The sequence below is a fragment of the Cebidichthys violaceus genome, unplaced genomic scaffold (genome assembly GCF_023349555.1).
Source record: "Cebidichthys violaceus isolate CVI_PGR_0920_01 unplaced genomic scaffold, fCebVio1.0.p SCAF_8, whole genome shotgun sequence".
In the NCBI taxonomy this organism is placed as follows: Eukaryota; Metazoa; Chordata; class Actinopteri; order Perciformes; family Stichaeidae; genus Cebidichthys; species Cebidichthys violaceus.
The window spans coordinates 10833065-10852245 of record NW_027176964.1 but is presented as its reverse complement, the minus strand read 5'-3'; the positions used below and the strand labels follow the sequence as shown (position 1 = coordinate 10852245).

General features: G+C 38.8%; 4 protein-coding genes across 4 annotated transcripts in view; all 4 read right to left on the bottom strand.

The window, feature by feature from the left end:
• Window positions 1-2194: 2194 nt before the first annotated feature.
• On the bottom strand, window positions 2195-6817 carry LOC137865978 (E3 ubiquitin/ISG15 ligase TRIM25-like). Its single transcript, XM_068701590.1, has 7 exons — window positions 6090-6817; window positions 5170-5256; window positions 4821-5054; window positions 4242-4401; window positions 4106-4156; window positions 3228-3287; window positions 2195-3129 (listed from the first exon to the last, which is right to left on the bottom strand). The coding sequence occupies exons 1-7, from the start codon at window positions 6672-6674 to the stop codon at window positions 2603-2605; spliced, it is 1704 nt and encodes a 567-aa protein (XP_068557691.1). The 5' UTR covers window positions 6675-6817; the 3' UTR covers window positions 2195-2602.
• Window positions 6818-7032: 215 nt separating this feature from the next.
• On the bottom strand, window positions 7033-11743 carry ftr67 (finTRIM family, member 67). The gene is made up of 7 exons (XM_068701591.1): window positions 11065-11743; window positions 9797-9892; window positions 9458-9691; window positions 8586-8745; window positions 8390-8491; window positions 7853-7975; window positions 7033-7569 (listed from the first exon to the last, which is right to left on the bottom strand). The coding sequence occupies exons 1-7, from the start codon at window positions 11668-11670 to the stop codon at window positions 7502-7504; spliced, it is 1389 nt and encodes a 462-aa protein (XP_068557692.1). The 5' UTR covers window positions 11671-11743; the 3' UTR covers window positions 7033-7501.
• A 560-nt stretch (window positions 11744-12303) lies between these two features.
• si:ch73-52e5.2 (protein THEM6) lies at window positions 12304-15829 on the bottom strand. The gene is made up of 3 exons (XM_068738113.1): window positions 15750-15829; window positions 14158-14662; window positions 12304-13571 (listed from the first exon to the last, which is right to left on the bottom strand). The coding sequence occupies exons 2-3, from the start codon at window positions 14656-14658 to the stop codon at window positions 13464-13466; spliced, it is 609 nt and encodes a 202-aa protein (XP_068594214.1). The 5' UTR covers window positions 14659-14662; window positions 15750-15829; the 3' UTR covers window positions 12304-13463.
• A 243-nt stretch (window positions 15830-16072) lies between these two features.
• LOC137892796 (protein THEM6-like) overlaps window positions 16073-19181 on the bottom strand; it is a 6046-nt gene continuing 2937 nt past the window's right edge. The window contains exons 3-5 of the mRNA XM_068738178.1: window positions 18807-18862; window positions 16564-17071; window positions 16073-16476 (exon numbers count right to left, since the gene is read on the bottom strand). Coding sequence (XP_068594279.1) covers window positions 16369-16476; window positions 16564-17071; window positions 18807-18862 — 672 coding nt within the window. The 3' untranslated portion in view covers window positions 16073-16368. The remainder of the gene's footprint in view (window positions 16477-16563; window positions 17072-18806; window positions 18863-19181) is intronic.

The following is a 19181-nucleotide window of genomic DNA, read 5'->3' as shown; positions in this document are numbered from 1 at the left end:
TGTTTAATGTGCAAGTGAGATGGAAGCAATATTTAGTTTTATATGTGCACATTTCTTGTCCCTTTAAAATATGCCGGCTCTCAAAATTAGCACTGTCATCAAACTTTTTTGAAAAACCTGGTAGAGTATGCCATATAAAATGTAACAAAGGTCATAGTATAGTGTGCCATATAAATGTCATAATAGATTGCTGCAGAAATGAGACCTAAAACCTGGAAATTAATAACCATGTGTGCACGTTCTGTTCCCTTGACTCTAAGTCGATGGGTCTTTTGAATGGGTTTTTGGTTAGATGCTGGAAATGAGGTTCATTGTTAACACAAACTTAAGAGATTTAAACGTTTTTCCTATGAGATAAAAAAACAGTAAATGTCACAGTCAAAATGTTGAAGCTTTTATGCAAGTTAAAAAAATGGGTGGTTAAGAAGTGGCTAAATGAGACTACAAAACATCATGCTTGTCAAGTATCATTTGTTTGCCATAGTTTATTTTCTGCAATGATCCAAAATCCAATGGTAAAATCTCATTGTTTTTTTTGTCAAAGGATCCGGTGCAATGTTAACACCTGGGGTTAGCCTACAAAAATACCGAATTCCTGCAGCACTCAATATAGTATGCCATGAAAAAAGGCATAATGTATTATTAAATATGTCGTAGCATAGTTATGCAAAAAAAGGAATTTATGAAAGTCATTAAGTCTTAGTATAGCATGTAAAAAGTGATAAACTCATAGTACAGTATGTCAAATATATAAATGTATGTATTCAAAAATGTCAAAAAGCCTATCGCATGTCTAAAAAAGTCAAATAGGTTATTGTATAAATTGTTGAAAAAAAGTCATAGTATAGCATGTTGTAAAAAGACATGTTGCATGTGGAAAAAAATTACAAAAAAAGTCATTGTGTAGCATGTTAAAAGAAGTCATTAAAAAGTCATCGTATTGCATTTAAAAAGTCATAATGCAACAAAAGGTAGTATAGTTGGGCTGAAAAGTCATAAAAATGTTATGGTATAGTGGGTCTTTAAAAATGTAATTAAAAAAAGTTATGTCATAAAAATATAAAAGTCAGTTTGTGGGAAGAAATGTCACAAAAATTAAAAAAAAAAATCTCTGATAATACGCCATAAAGTATAGTAGGTCATAATTTAATCAAAATGTCATTCAAAAAGTGTAGCATAGGCGTTTGTGGGCCTAATGTAAAAAAGTCTTACGATAGTATATCCTATGTTGAAGTCATAAAAAGGTCAGTATAGCATGTCGAAAAAGGCATATATCACATGACATAGAAGGATATTGACTGATCAACACTTTACGTCAGTTATAGACAAACTGTACTTGTGTCAGGAGCATAGCATTCTGTAGCGCCTCCCAGTGAGGAGAAGCTGAAACAGGTTGTGTTCAAGGGTGTGAACGGTCTGCCTTTATGTTTCCGGACTCTGGAAGTGGACTGTTCCAGGTAGTCTGTTCTTGTCCTTTTTGGTGACGGATCCAAACCACAAGGTGATGAATGTGCAGACTGGATTATGTCAAAAATAGAACAGTATTTTTGAAAAAAAAATCTATAGTACAGTTAGTCAAAAAAAGTCATAGAGAAAATGTATGTACGTATGTATGTAGAGAAAAAGTGAACAAAAGTAATTGTAAAGCATGTCGAAAAAAGTAGTTGTATACATAGTTGGGCTATAAAAAGTTGTAAAAAGGTTATGGTATAGTAGGTCTTTAAAAATGCAATTCAAAAAAGTTATGTCATAAAAATATAAAAGTCAGTTTGTGGTAAGAAATGTCACAAATGTAAAAAAAAAAAAAAATCTCTGATATGCCATAAAGTATAGTAGGTCATAATTTAATCAAAATGTCAAAGTATGTCATCAAAATGTCATTGAAAAGGTTTAGCATAGGATAGTATGTCAATAGAGCTCATAGTACAGTATGCCATATAGAAAGTGTCATAAAAGCCGTTATGTTGTAAAATCTAAAAACAAACATTGTATAGTAGGTTATAAAAAAAAAAAGTCAGAATAGTAAGCCATAACAAGTTATAGTATGTCGTAAATGTCTGTATAGTATGCTACAAAAATGTCATTTTGTAACAAACATTTTTATACACAAATGTCATTGTCTAACATGAATATTATTTCTCAAAATATCAACTTTTGCTTTGAATGTTGAGGGGAATTATGAAAATATTCATAGTCGATGTGTACACCACATTAAATGCTTTATTATTGAATTTTAATAAAATAGCTTTGATGAAAAAAATTATTCATTAAAAATGAAATGGATGTGATGCAATAAATCACTACATAACATAAATATGCTTCAATAAATATACACATTGACTTCTTGTACTTTTCTTCCTTTGAAGATCCAGAGTCTAGATGTTGTTGCCTTCAATAAGATCTTAGCTCCACCAGCTGCTGAACTGCTCTACCTTAGTAGTGCTGCTGCTGCTGCTGCTGCTGGCTTGCATGCTTCCTAAAATGCTATGTTTTGAGCAGAAACATCCGTCTCAGTTTCATTATTATTGTCAGTCAAACGATAATATTTCAAACCCCATAAAGTTGCTTGAGAACTGTTGATGGAGTGCTCTCACCTTTACATTTAAAGAGAGCACAGCCTCAAAGTAGAGCTCAAACCCACCCAGAATCCTGGGTATACAGGCTGGGTAAATGTGGTCTTGACTTTATGGAGTAAAATCATTGTATCAGAAATGTTATAGAAAGACAAAGTCCCACCCCTGAAGTCCAGATACACTCCTATCCTGCTGCAGCAGGCAGCGCCGATGGTCACACTCTCCTTATTGTGCTGAAATGAACATTCTGAAGAAGAGCAGTCCAGGCTCCAGGATTTGGAGTTGTGTCCAAACTTGCTGTCGCTACCTCCTCCACTCCTGCCCATGTTTTTGTAGCAGACGCCGATGGAGACCCCTCCATTACCAGCCCACTCTACCTCCCAGTAGCAGCGTCCAGCCATCCCAGCTCTGCCCAGCACCTGGGCCCAGCTGGTGAAGCGTTGTGGGTGGTCTGGGTAGGGCTGTGGCTCCGACAGTGTGGTCACCCCTCTTCGACCATCAAAGAAGCTTAGATAAGGGTTGGCTGTGTTCGGGTCCAGGACTAAATCGTTGTAATCTGGACACAGTAGATGCACATTGTCAGACTCCCAACAATTAGTCGTTGGTTTCATAAGGATGGATGTTCGTTAGGGTTGATCAAAGAAGTGTACTCACATTGTAGAAAATCAGCTCTCGTCTTTGGTTCCGAGTTGTATGGTATGTCTGTGTTTTTTGCTGTTAGACAGATGTAGGAAATAAGAAATATTGAATACAACAAAAACATTTTTAATTTGTAGTAATTCTGCTGTTTGGATACGGATCAACTCTCCTGGTTAAACCATCAGTAAAAACAAACAAAACAAAAAATAGATTTCACATTTGTTTGAAAATATCTGGTTCTTTGGTTCAAAAAAGTTTAAGGTACAAGCCTGTGTATATGACACCTTTGAGGTAGATATTAACTGCAACTCCCAAGGTGCATTTCAGCTTTTTAAATTATTAAAACTGGTAGCCATAACATAAACCTACAGGATTGAGGATATTAGTTAAAGAAAAAATGTAAAGGGGAATACAAAATGTACAGAACACTCCTCCCTCCTCGTAATCATTTTTAACAGAACCTTACTTGACTGTTAGCTAAGCACTTCCCACTTAGTTACTGTGCTTTGCCATTAAGATTTCACTTTCTGGCAAGGCACACTTCCAGTTAACAATGGCAACAGTGCAATTTTTTCTGTCATTTTTCAAACACTGGGTCAGGGTTTGACTTGAGACCGTGAGTAGCTGGCTTTTAACTGGAAGATTCTATTAACTGTAGATAAACTAGATGGCTAGATTATCACTTTTTAAAAAGTTCCAAGCTGACTTCTTTTATAACTGACATTTTGTAAAAGAGATCTTAAATGTACACTTGGTAGCTACATACAAGATAGTGTGTTAAAAGAATCCATTCCTGATATTTACAGACCCTTCCATTTCATAGTTACAGTTACTGAGATGATATTGGACAATTCAGTTATCAGTCAATGTAACCACTGAACAATCTCACGTACCTTTACTCTTTTCAGAAGTACTTTGAATGCCGGTTTCCTTCAATGATATTACTAGAAATGCAGACAAGCAAATAAGTGTTTACTGTTCACAAAATAATAATGTTCATGGTAATCACGTGTAAAAGAGATAACATACCTTTATCAGAGATCCTGTTGAATTCTCTTTCAAGGCTTTCAACCAGACTTTCTTTGAGATCAGCCAGGGCTCCTCTCATAGTTTTATACATCATATATTGAAGAGCATCAGTGTTGGGCAGCTCCACAGTCTTTGCAGTGAAATGAAGAGTCTTGCACTTCTGTGATGACATGCAACACAACCAAACTAGAAGACGATTTTTGAATGCAAACACAAAAACCCTGACGAAACAAGGAGGTATCCCTTTATGGGTTATGTTCATCAAATTCACGCTGCACTTAAAGTCATTTTAACTGTCAAGAAACATGTTTGCCTTGTGTTAAATTTCATCATATATCTTAAACGTAAACATGGTGAGACAGAGAAGAATCCAAGATGGCGTTGCGGATACTATAATATTTGCCTCTGAATTGCAGTGGAGTAAAAGTATAAAACAGCAGAAAATCGCAAGACTCAGTAAGTTACAAGTACATCAAAATTGTACTAGAGTAAATGTACTTAAGTTACTTCCAACACTGACAAATACATGGCCGGACCGACCTTTTTCCTCCACATCACTGGCCGAGTTATGTTCTATACCTGAAAGAAGTGGACGTGGTCCTCAGTACGGGAAATCTTCTCCAGCTCAGCATCGGTCCTTCTGAGCTCCACGATCTCCCTCTGGATCTTCTCCAGCAGCTCCTCCGCCCGACCGACGGCTGCTCTCTCCTGGACTCTCATCACCTCCCTCACCTCACTGCTTTGTTTCTCTATGGAGCGGATCAGCTTGGAGAAAACCCTCTCACTCTCCTCCACTGCTGCTTCTGTGGAGTGCTGTGGAGGATAAAGGTTTTATGTTTCTAGTGTTGGCATGTATGCACAGACCGTATATATGAAGGGCAGTATGTCAACCGCATATCTAAAGCTCCTATATTGAAGACGCACTCACCTTGATGTATCTGACAATGTATCTAAGTTCCTTCTCCGTGTCCTTCAATTTCTGCACGGACTTCAAAGAGGCGTCTTGGAGTTTTTTCTAAGAGAATACAAAAAGATGAATATCACACAGTGCAGTCCCTCTGGCTGCTCAGTCCAATACTTTTTTTCACGGTTGACTTTCAAGATGGAAAGTTTTGATTTTACAATCAAAAGGATTGAATTGCACTGGAAGGCCTTTGGTCTATCAACCTAAACTTTTGACACAGTAACATCAGAGCACAAGACATGGCTGCAGGACTAGATCACATTGTACAACCCCCATTTCATTTTTGAAATGTTGAAGCCTTTATACTAAACTGTATAAGACATACCCTTAAAAAGGTCTATTGTGTCTGTTTGTAACCCCAAACAGGACCAAATTCAGTTATCCTACTGTCTTTTTTTATGTATGTTTTGATGATTACTGTTATTTTACTCAAGTGAGATTTGGAATGCAGGACTTTTACATGTTAGAGTTTTTTTACACTGTGGTATTTCTAATTTTACTAATGTTAAATATTTAAATAGTTCTTCCACCACTGTCAGTCCAACAGCTAAAATAACCCTGATGATGTAATAGAGACGTAATCAGGGATATCTTTTCAGCCTCAACTTTTCCCGACGCGCAGAAAAAAAAAGAAAAACACTCCACGTATGTATTACAGGTCTACGAGAAAAGTAGATCCCTTACAATTCAAATACATACTCATATACATCCTCTGTAAAAAAAAAAAAAAAAAAATTTAAAAAGAATGCTGCTTGTATAATATGTATATCATATATAAAGTAAATTGTAATCTAAGTTTATCTAATTGTACTTCAAGCTGTTCAGAAACATGTGAACTCCCCAAAATTAAAGTGAATGATGAATTTGTGCATCAACAAACTCACCTGTTGTGTCGTTCTCTCATCCACCACTGAGACTGCGTCATGGCCCTTGTGTCTCTCTTGAGCACACTGGGAGCACACACACTGCTGGTCAGTGCGACAGTACAGCCTCAACGCTTTATCGTGGTGTGGGCACAACGTCTGTCTCAGCTGTTCCACAGCTGAAACCAACTTATGGGTCTTCCCCCGAAAGCGGTCTTCGTGGACTCTCAAGTGAGGCGCGCAGTAAGACTCGGAGCACACGAGGCAGGATTTAACAGCTTTGCTTTTTCTCAACGTGCAAACACTGCATTTCACTTCCTCCGACTTGGCCGAGTTCTGAGGCGCAGCTTGAAATCCAGACTGTAGAAACGTTTCCACCACTTCCCCCAGAACTGTGTTCCTACTCAGCAGCGGTCTCGGGTTAAACACCTGCCTGCACTGCGGGCAGCTGTACTGGCCTTTCTGCTTGGCCCTGTTCCAGTAGTCTTCAATGCAGTCCAGACAGTAGCTGTGTCCGCAGGGGATCGTCACCGGGTCTCTTAAAACCTCCAGGCACACCGAACAGCAAAACTGGTCTTGTTCAATTGAAATAGTTGTTGCTGCCATTTTCCTACACGAACCGAAACTAGAAGGGACAAAGAAGGGCGTGGCTAGCAGGTGTGCTGATTACAGCCTCTCGGGTTTCACCTGCTGCACCCTGAAGCATCCAATCTACAGCCAGCAAACCAGATAGAGCTAGCTGAGCAAAGAACAACCTTCTATTGAACCAGCTCTCCCTCCTCCGTGAGTTCATATTAGATACACTGACTTATCGTTGCTATTTGATGTATAACATTTTACACAAAAGCACTGCAGTGTGTTTGTTGGCACAGTCAACCTGTTATTCCACTTCTACACCAGAAACTTGCTGCCCGTATTAGTTCAGTGTTAACCAGCCTCCATGCAAATAAACACCACCCATGAGTCTGGTCTGTACATGTTTTTTAATGTCAGCAATTCAGAAATCCCAATATCTTACTACACATGTCTGTAAAGCAAAATTATTGTTTTGTAGTTTTAGTTAAAAACATTATAAAAAGCATAACCATGTTAAAAAAAAGTTAAATCTGAATGAGTTTCAAGGCAATTTCCTTTTAAATACTGAAATAAGATGTAGTGCGGCAGACCTGCTTCATGCTGCTTAATACTTTAAAGTAAATGCATTGTCTATATGATATTCTGTGGCTCTAATTACTCTTTACCAACTGCACTACAATACAAGATGCATGTATAGATGATTGGTGAAAACACAGCAACTAAATTAATACCAAAAGATGAATTATTAAAAATACAAATTAGTCAGTACAGATTTGTGTGAGGAGAACACTGAGGTATAATGACATTCAGCCCGTGTAGCTGCGTGTTAAATGTTGATTTTGATGTCCACTACAAGTCTATTTCCTCCTCGGGTGCGAGCGTCGCTGAAGGTGTCTCTGTCTGGATCCTGAAGAGAGTTTGGTGCCTGGGCAGACAGAACAGGAATTAGTAGTCTACAGTACCTTGTGGCGACAAATAAGTTCACAAATGGACTATTATTTGTAACGGAGTATTTTTAAGTAAAATATCTCAATACTTCTTCCTCCACTGCAGGATTCATGTAACATATACTGAATTTGTTTCTTTTTTTCCCGTCACTTAAATGAACATTTGTGACACGATTTGCATTTGGTTTTCTCGTGTAAAATGGTCTCTGCACACTGTTTAATGCTTAAATACCTGTACATTTTGATAATAGCTTTATTTACCAAATGGTGAGAAGGAAAAAGTGGGTCCAGGAGTGAGAAAGGGGTTGAGAGGGTTCACGGGACTTTGATCTAGGCCAAGTAGAGGGTTCACAGGACTTTGGTCTAGACCAGCTGGAGGAATCACTGCAAGCACAAAGAGAACAAACACTGTTACTGCAAAATCTCAGCTGTCCAAACTGTCAGAATCTGCAGCACTGTCATCCTTCCACTTCAGCAGATTCAGCGAACTCTACTATGAACAAACATGTTGAGTAAGGTGTTCCTGTTGCATGAAAATGTGGTACAGATGGGATGCACAGACAGCGTTTCTTCAGGGTTTAAATATCAATTTAGAGCAGTTTGGTGATGGAATGGAATTATTTACCAAGTGCTTGAATTTATTGACATTCACATCACATTTTTGTGAGTACTAGTTGATGAATGCATCGCTGACAACCAAAAGTATTGGGGTGTTTCAACACCTGTTTTAAAAGCTGTAATTGGCTGAGTCATCAAAATCCTATTTTAAAAACGAACATGGGCAGTTTTTATACTCACTTAGTGTTGCTTCCATTTGTACTGCTGATTCACCATCACTGGGCTGCGTTGTGTCCAGCTGTACATCAGGACTTGGAGGACCTACAATCACTATGTCTCTCACTACAAAAAGAGAGAACAAAAATCAGAGAGTTGACACAATAATTTGTGTCGGATGAAAACACTAACTTGATAAAAAAAAAACATTTGTATTTACCTTTCTCATAGATGCTGACAAATCCTCCCTGGCAGACCTCCTGCAACAGTCCTTTAAAATCGGCCACAGCCGTCATCACCGGGCCAAATGTGAGGTTGGGGTCAACAGTGACCGAAGGCAAAGCTGACAGCACAGGTGGAGCATGGAGAGACTGACAACTCTGGAATAACAAACACGGAGACAAAGAGTGTTACTGTGCTGGAAAATCGGCCTGTTTAGTATCCAGTGCTGGAAGAAGTATTCAGATCCTTTACTTAAGTAAAAGGTAGTAACACCACACTAAAAAGACACGTAAAAGTCCTAATGTATTGAAGTATCAGCAGAATATACCTAAAGTATCTAATAATGCAAAAAAGGGCTTATTTGATGGCATTTTACTTTGTATAATATGATTCAAAATTGTATTTTTCCCAAAACGAGTGAAAAACAAATCTGTTGTTGCAGTGAAGATACTTTTGTTTTTAAAATGAACTTGTCTAAAAATGTTTTACGTTAAATGAGTTTGAGAAATTGTCCAGTTTGCTGCAATATCATTATGAGATGTTAAGAAATAAGTTTGTTTGCATTTAAAACAGCTTAGAATATTACGGCACTTATTTCTTACTTTTTCTAACAAAGTAAGAAATAAAGTTTTAGTCCTTAAAGTATTAACTTTAAGGACTAAAATTACTCATTAACAATGTTTAATTGTGCGCTAAATAAGGCATTAATGTAGTGAAGTAAAAAGTACAATATTTCCCTCTGAAATGTCATGGAGTTGAAGTATAAAGTGTGAGACAATACTCAAGTACAATATTGAGGTAGTGTTACTTTACTATGGTGTAGTACTTGAGTAAATGTACCACTGATGGTATCAATCTGAGCCTTGGTACCTGAAGGAAACGGACGTGGTCCTCGGTGTGGGACAGTTTGTCCAACTCGGCCTCGCTCTTCTTCAGCTCGGCGATCTCCTTCTGGATCTTCTCCAGCAGCTGCTCGGCGTGACTGATGGCCGTCTTCTCCTGGGCGTTGATCAGCTCCCTCACCTCGAAGCGCTTCAGCTCAATCGACCGAATCAGTTCGGTGAAGATGGCGTCGCTCTCCGCAGCAGCCACCCGAGCGGAACGCTGCAGGGAGACACGAAGCAACACGGAGAAGGAGGTTTTTTTTAGCACGTATGTAGTGATTTACTGTATTTTATATATCAGCACAAGCAGGATGTTGGCACTTACAGAGAGAGAGAAAATGGCTTGTCTGATCTCCTGGGCTCCCTTTTCCCTTTGATGAATTCTCAGATGAGAGCTCTGCTTCATGTCACCAAGCTGCCCCTGAGGGAAAAAATGTCATGAAAGCTTCAAATTAAAGTTACTTTTATTTCATGGGGATCTGAGTGTGTGTATAGTTTCATTACAATACTTTTTAATTTTGCAAATACAACGACAACTGATTTTATTACATTGTATATGTTTATATTCATGCTGTTTAAACCCTCATTTTAGATTTATGGAACCTGTCCTCTATTTGTGAAAACAGGAATATAATAGCCTTTTCTCTATCAGACCAGGTTTAGTCCAACAACCACTGGACTTAAATGTTCAAACCAGGACTAGATTAACATGGAGACATAAAGACTGTTAAGATTTATGAATCCTTCATTTTAATCGTAAAAAACTGAATTTCACTGCCATCCGGACCTCATTAGACATGGTCTACAACTGTACACATTTCAAAAACATTTTTTTAAATAAAATCTCAAGCATTTTGAATGTCAATTGTATTTGTTTTCGTTTTTATTTTGTGTTTATAAATTGTGTGTTGTTGTGAATTTTTGTGTTTTCCTACACTTATATTGAATCAAATATCTAACCATTGGGAAAACAGCAGTAAATGGCAATGTCACCGTTTTTTATCCTCCATCCAGACCACATCGGTCGAGGTCTATAGCAAAGCGTAAAGCAGTAGTTTTAATAGTAGTAGGTTTAATATTATATTTAATGTTTAATAAAAGAGTAGATTTACATGGAGCATACAGAAACTATTGAAATCCCACTTTGTATAAACTGGGCTTTTCCTCCATTAAGACCACAGTAGACTAGACCTAAGACTCTACACATTACAAAAACTTTTCAAGATAGTATACTTTTGGCATTTTTATGCAATTTATGTTATAGTTAATATGGAACCAATGTATTTTGGTTGTAAAGTGTGTGCTGTTGTGATATCCTAAGTTTTTCCTATACTTATATTAAAAATATTTTGGTTTTTTTCCCTCTGAGAAAGAGACCTTTATCTCAACGAGACGAGCTGTTTAAATGCAGATATTACATTAAATTAAAAACTGCAAAACCTTTAAGACATTTCTAATACAGAAGTGGAGGACAATGTCTCTGCTTTTACACCGTGTGTAGATCACATCAGACCAGGTCTGCAGAAAACAACCAGATGATGTGATTGAAGTGATTGAAGTGATTGAAGTGATTAAAGTGATTAAAGTGATTACCTGCTTCTGTTGCATCTCGGCCTCAGCCAGCACCGTGTCGTGGCCTTTGTGTTCGTCCGTCAGACACAGGTAACAGATGCACTGCTTGTCGGTGCGGCAGTACACCTCCAGCAGCTTGTCGTGTCGGCCACAGATCGTCTCTCGGAGCTTTTTGGAGGCCGACACCAGCTTGTGTTTCTTGAAGGCAGCTGAGTCGTAGTGGGGCTGGAGGTGCACGTCGCAGTAGGAGGCCAGACACACCAGACAGGACTTCACGGCTTTGTTTTTCCTTCCACCAGCGCACACGTCGCACTCCACGTCATCTGCCTCGGCGAAACTTTGACTCGCGAGCGTCGTCGTCGCGGCTTCTTGGAGTCCAGTCTTTTTGAATTTCTCCACCACGTCGGCCAGCATGGTGTTCCTGTTGAGCACCGGCCTCGGGTTGAAGTTGTGTCGGCACTGCGGGCACACGAAGATCCCGAGGTAGTCGTCCTGGTCCCAGTAGTTCTGGATGCAGTCCGAGCAGTAGCTGTGGCCGCAGGGGATGGTCACGGGGTCCCTCAACACGTCCAGACATACCGAGCAGTTGAACTGGTCCTTGTCCAGCACCAGTCCGGCTTGAGCCATCGTAGAAAAACGCTGAAGTTAGTGTAGAAAATGAGCGAAAGCACAGGAAACTGACTGACACACAGCTGCTGCTTTGTTTACAGGAAGTGAAAAGAGGGGGCGTGGCCAGAACGGCATTACCGGAAACTGCAGCCGGGAATTTAATCTTTAAAAGTCACTGAATTTCAAAATAATGTAACTTCAATGGTATTACATATGTGATCGCTACACTCACTCAATATACAAAATGGAGACTGTTATGAAAGTTTCTTTTTTTAGGTAGGCTATTCATCTTGTACATTTACGCATGTACGCTACTATACTTCAATACAATTCGAAAGTACTTGTACTTTAGTTGAGTAAAGTAGCAGAAAATACTAGTGGCAAATGTACTTTTCGATTTGATTCAGATTCATAATGCAAAATACAATCAGCAAATACATAATGATGTATTATCAGCTCTACTTTTACCAGCTGCAATATTAAAGTGTTTTCTAAAGGAGTACTTCCTCCACCCCTTGTAATACGTAATGTATGTTAAGAGTTAATGTAATTTATGTAAATACTTAGTGAGGTACAAATACTGGTGTTGATACCACAAAAATCACAGGAAATTGCTGAACAACAAGCACTCAAAAAGCAGTCACAGAAACATAGGTTCTAATGCATTTTTAATTAAAAATGCTTTTAAATAATTAACACAATAAATAAAGTTTAGTACATTAACTAATTTCAATAGATCATAAATAATATACATGGAGAAACAAAAGACAGTGAATATCTTCAGACTTCAATAAATCAAGCAGGGTTTTCAGTGTATCAACAACATACATGACAGGTTAGACATATATATCTTTAACAATTGATTGTGTTTCCTCTTCATACAGAACAATACATTACTTTGGTCACAAAATAAAGCTTTGGTGCATTAAAGGGAAGGTTTCAGATTTCAAAAGGCCAAGCATCATCCCACACCAGCGTTGCAGGTTTTGAAAAGTTGCCAGCAACCTCACATTAGCATTTGCTTATTATGACCGTTCATTTAAATATATGAGCGCTTTCTCTTAAATTACACACAATTCCAATCACGAAGCCCACCCTTTAAATGCATGTATTACACAGTCTGTAAAAGAAAGTCGAATATTCCCTTTCAGATTGTTAACAGGAATTCTGGTTGTCTATTCACCTGGGTTACTTTGTGCAAAATGCCGATGGTAAGATTAAAACTATTGACAGTACATGGTGTCCATTCAAGTATTTCATCACACCTACGCTTTTAGTTTTTTTTGTAAAAAGTTATAATTCTCTGCAAATGTAGCTGTAAACTACGGCTAATCAAGAGAAACAGGCACAAATAAATCTTCTGTTTGTTTTAAAACATGCATTGATGTCAGTGGAAGATTAACTTTTGCTCTACATGCTTATCTGATTTATAGGATTTCGCAAAACTGAAAATAAAAGATGTCTAAAGCCAGTCGATAAGCTGCCAGGATAAAGCTACTTTCTTGTGTCACTTTATTCTGAGAGAAATTTCAATATGATCCCAATGCATATACATTTTAAAACATGGAATACCTTTATAGTTCAAGTTTTCAAACATGTAAGTTCAGTATTTCTGTTCACATCAAACAAAAATACACAGAAGAAAGGATCAACTCAAAAACAGAGATAAATGGAATCTTTTAAGTAAACTAAAAATTCTCTACGATGTTAACTGTTTGTGTGCATGTATATATATACTGTATATGTGTGTGTGCAATGTAAATGATATGTGGACCTACACTCGTGGTGTCATGGTGTCAGAGTGTGGAGCTTCACTTGTTCTTCTCTTCCAGTCCACTCTCTGCTCTCAGAGCCAGGCTGCTGGCTGAGATGAAGCTGATCCAGTGTTTGAGGTCTTCAGGAAATTCGGGGCAGTCGATCTGCACACAAACACAAAATTACCAGAAAAACAAACAATCAAACAAAAAAACAAGCAGAAAAAAGCCACAGAGCTGAAACTATTAGTCAATAGACAGACATTTAATAGGAACAAGTTTGAAAGCAAACATTTGTGGGTTCCAGCTCCCCAAAATTGGAATACTGAATACCTTTTGATTTCGGACTGTTGGTCACACATAACGTAACATAATATTTGAGGATTAACTTTGGGTATTATGAATGAGTGATGGACATTTTCCACTTCTTAGTAACAGTAGAGCTAAAATCAATCAATCAGTAGATTGAAAAATAACTGGTAACTATTTTGATGGTCAGTTATTTATTTGTTTTTTCAAACAAAAATGCAAAATATTTTCTAGGTCAATTTGCAGATTTTGCAGATATGCGTTTTTTCCGTTCTTATCCATAGTAAACCAAATTTCTGATAACACCACTTTGGGCTTTAAGAAACTGTAATGGTTTTGACAAATTAAACTCAACAGATTCATTGATGATGAAAACTGTTATCGGTTGAAACCCTACTACAGTCAATACCAATATTTTTCTCTATTTCCAGCTATTCCTCACCTTCCTTTTGCAGATAAACTCAAGAATGCTCTCCGGGCTGCAGTGCACCACATTCTGCCTGCAGAGCATGACCGCAGAGACAAAACCATCTTTCTTGGAGACAAAGCGCTGCTCCACGTAAAACGCCTTCTCATCCCATCCCACTAATTTGGTCCGAATCTCAAAAGCCTCACGGAAGGCCAGGGAGCGCCGGTACCGGATGGTGGATGCCCCGACCACCAATCTGGCCCCCAGTTTCCACGAGGCCATGAACAGCCCGTTTCGCATGTAATGGTGGAAGCGGGCAAAGTCACACTCCCTCAGGTACCGGGAGTTGTTCATGTGGCCCATGTAGTCCAAATCATGGGGAAGGACCGTGCCGTCGATGGTTTGCTCAGCCAGCATGTCCCGTACTCTGGGTTGGAACCACGCCTGGAGGAACACCTTGGCCCCGCGTAGGAAGTACCACACATCCAGACTGCAGAAGAGCAGGAGGAGGGCACCCAGCACCAGCAGCAACATCTCTCTGAAACAGTCGGAAAAAAAGGTACAATATTCCTTTATTGACCACAGATAAATAGAAAGTTAAATAAATAATAAGGGGTGCATACAACTAAAATAATAGAATAGAATAAAATAGAGAACTATAAATTAGTACTTGGTGTAAAATAACAAGGTAAAGTGGTTCATGTTAACAGAGTACACCGGTCTGATGATATTATTAAGGTGCTCAATACCAGGTTCATACTTGTATTTTGGGTTTCTACTAGAACATGTTTACATGCTTTGATGTTAAAAAAACAACTATTAGTCAATGTTTACGTCCTGTCAGCTGATGTTATTCACACACACACTGCAACAGGCAATAAACTGGGAAGCATTTACAATGTTACATTTAAAACTGTAAAATGGCCTCAGTATTTATTTAGCAAAAAAGAAAAGACATGAAAATCTGGGGACTTTAATTAACGGTACTTAGTGTTAGAATTGTATTATAATTATAACAGAATATGTTACAAACTCAGTAACATATTAACATAATATAGTAGAATATGGTAAAGTAGGAGTGTATGCGATATGAGATATAGTATAGGGTGTTAGTTAGTAAGAACGTAGCATAATGTATGGTTTAGTACAGCAATATAGCAGAGGATACAATTTAAAATATATTATAAGTTTACAGCAATTCCCCAGTTGATGACAGCAATTTCCTAAAATAATGTGTGTTTTTTATATAAGCGTTTTCTAAATTCATGACCACAATATTTAACGTTAATCAAATGCACCTTTGACCTCATCAATGTCAGTGCAGATGTGTGGGAGGAAACAAGAGGTTATTGCTTTTTTCTACACGTTGGCTCAATATTATAGCTAAAAACACGGAAGCATCACTTCCCCATAATCACCGACTTCACCCTCGACAGCTCGTTTCAAATGAACCTGCTGTGACAGCCCAAAATCTGTTAGCTTAGCTGCTAGCTACCAGCAGTAGGTGGCCTTGCGGAATAGAGACCACACTGACGCAATGCTTATTAAATGTTTTCTCACTCTGGGAAATTTAAACAATAACCACAAATGCGGTAAAATTATTTTTTTATAGCTGCAAAACTCACCATGCGTCCAGAAGAGAGTGCTACCATCGGATGCGTTACAACTTAAAAGAAACCGGTAGAATGAATGGACATAACTTCCGGGTGTGTGACGACAGTTAATTCTTCTTCTTTGAGAGTTTGAAGGCAGCGTACTCTGTGGTGCATTACTGCCATCTTGTGGAGGTGGTTAACGTCTACAGTCTTTCCTTATCCGCTGCGAGGGTCCAAGGACAGATTGTGAAGCTCCTTGAGTCTATTTTTTTGGGTATATTTTTAATTTGTATTGTGTGTGATATTGGGCAAGTTAGTGCGCCCATATGCACAGTAAAGGCATACAAGTGCAATAGTATTTCAAAATCTGTTTTATTATTGCCATAATACACAAAGATTAACTTTCTGCAATCATAACACTTTATTACTGAATGAGTAATCCGTTTTCAGCCTCTCCAAAACAATCTGGTGTGCTGGTCTTTCCAGTGTTGACAGGTATCGGGGTCGAAGTAAAGCTTAAATTCAGACGTGTAGGCACAAGTGTGTTTAAGTCAAGTCATTGTGAACAGAAGACAAATGTCCTTTTAATCCTGAGCTGGTAAATTAGCCGTCATACAAAAGTCAATCTTAAAGCTGTCCAAGCAACGTCTTATTTGTTCTTCTCGTCTAGTCCACTCTCGGCTCTGAGGGCCTGGCTGCTGGCGGAGATGAAGTTGACCCAGTGCTGAAGGTCCTCTGGAAACTCGGGGCACTCCACCTGTGAGGAGTCACACCAATGACTCCACGTCCTCCAATAATCAAAAATGTGTGCAATTGACATGCGTGTTAATCATTCGATCCTTACCTTCCGCTTACACAGGTGCTGCATGATCTTGTCTGGGCTGCTGCGTACAACACTCTGCTTGCAGTACATGACGGCACACACCAAACCATCTTTTGTCGACACGAATCTCTGCTCCAGGAAAAAAGCTTTGTCATCCCAAGTGACGATGCGACTCCGCAGCTCGAACCCCTCACCTATACACAGAGCCCTGCGGTAACGGATGGTGGTGGCCCCCACCACCATTGAAGCTTTGAGTGCTCGCAGTGCCTTGAACACCCCGTTACGCATGTAGAGAGAGAAGCGGGCAAAGTCACACTCCCGGAGGTAACGAGCGTTGTTCATGTGGCACATGTCAATGTCGCGGGGGGTAACCCGGCCTGTTCGGATCTGCTCTGCTGTGATGTCCCGGATTGGAGGCTGGAACCAGGCCCGAAGGATCACAGCAGCTGCCCGGAGGAAGTACCCCACATCCAGGGTGCAGACGAGGGCCAGCAAGGCAGCGAGCACCCACAGCACCCACCACATCTCTCTGGAGAAAAGGACACAGCACACAAGCAGAGGAAAGCTGGGGGTTCATTTGATGTGTAGATGTAATTATGAAGCCAAGTTGAAACAGAAGTATCACAGTTAAGATTGAAAAATAATCTAGAGGTAGAAGTGAAAGTGAATGTTATTGAATTATTTATCAGCATGTACTCATGTTAACACCCTTAATATTACTTAATATATATATATTACTGCATGTTTTAGCTTTTAGTAACTCCTATTGTGTGGATTTTAACGGCAGTTTCTCCGGGAAACAGGCATTTCTGAACCTCTCAGTAGTATGAGAGAGACATGAATTCATCTAACTTTACCTAAGAATTTCTGCCTTTAAAAATAAATTGTATTTTTCAAAATTAATCTGAATTTTATTCCAGGTTGTGTTGTATGAAATAATATTGTGATTGGCTCAGAAGCACAAATGGCAAACAGGGGCTCTGAATCTAGACTCACTTGAATGCAGTGAATCAGACAGTGGTTGATGTTTATAGTGGCCAATATTTACATATTTCTCACCCTTTCTTATGCACACGTTTATTTCATATAATGTATCTGACCTAAATAAGAGAAAAGTAGTGTTTAACTACCAAAACCTGCAACATATTGGTGTGTTTTAATGGGTTTAATCCAGGGTGAGTCCCCCCCCTAATGTTGACGTGACAGCTGTGGCCCATTCTGAAGCAAGTTCTATTATCTTACATTACAGAATCAGATTAAGCTTTATTGCCTTAATATGCATTCACATACAAGTAATTTAGACTCCGTTTTAATAAAGATTAAGAATATAGACATGATTGTTATGTGCACAAGCAGTGAACAATAGGTGTAAATTTAAATATATGAATATTTATTTGCCCTTAACACTTTAGGAAGTGCTACCCTGAGCCTTCCACTTAGCACTTATTGTATTCATACTAGCTTGTTGCACTTATTGTATTCGTATTACTTATAGCACCAACTGTTTTTCTTGTTTCTGCACTGTACTTTGGCTCCGAGTTATGCTCTGCTTCATGCTCTTAGATGCTTGTTTGGAAAAGGAAATGTATTTATGACTTCTGGTGACTAGTAGTTCTTTTGATTACCAATGTTGATGCACTTATTGTAAGTCGCTTTGGATAAAAGCGTCAGCTAAATGACTGTAATGTAATGTAATATATAAAAAGCACCAATGACCAACAATAAAATGTCTATATACATGTCTGTAAGTGGTAAACAAAACAAAAGCAAAGACAAATACTTAATGGATATACATGGTCCGTGTTACAGACTACAGATCCATTGAGATTTAGCAGGACTCGTTTCAAAACCAGTTTCAGTGACTTCTCAGGATACCTGGGAAGTGTTAACAGGTTCTGCAGGAATGTCAGGTGTTTGCGCAACATCTCAGAGCACGAGAGTAAATGGAAAGATTACATCTTAACATAATATTACCGACAGTGATCTCACCCACTAAATGTGTTGTTACCAAGAGTATGAGACTAGTGATGTATACATACAATCATTAATACTAATTAACTATGTGAACCAGTGCCATGGCTGCAGAACTAGTATACACGAAATCACGACACTGAGAAAGCTGGAAGGGCTGAAGTAAAGCGACCTGTTGGGGCAGTATCGATCTGTCCAACTTCACGTCGAACATAACAAACGTAACGCTACAGTGGAGATACTAATGATTTAGGGATAGTTTAAGGAGATAGCCCAGATCCATTAAGACTCACCTGCTGTCGTCTTCCTTCTGTATCCACTCAGATCTGCCGCGTCGGCAGAATTCAATCTAGCGGTGTGTAAAATACCGGAAAGTTGGCGTGAACGATTAACACATTTCCGGATGCAGAATTCAAAATAAAAGCATACACGTCGTATGCGTTTCTACGCTCAAACGGGAAAAAAGGCGCACAAACACGAATACCATCTATATTTAAAAGGAATCAGTTTGGAATGTTGCTGAACCACATTTAATTATCGTGTGTGCGGACCTACACTGCTTTTAACACATCTTTCTTAATTCAAGGACATTTAATTTGAAGTTTTGATTCACTTCCTTTCTTATTTGGGGCGTGACGTAAGGGCAGAATTGGCGGCGGTGATTGGTT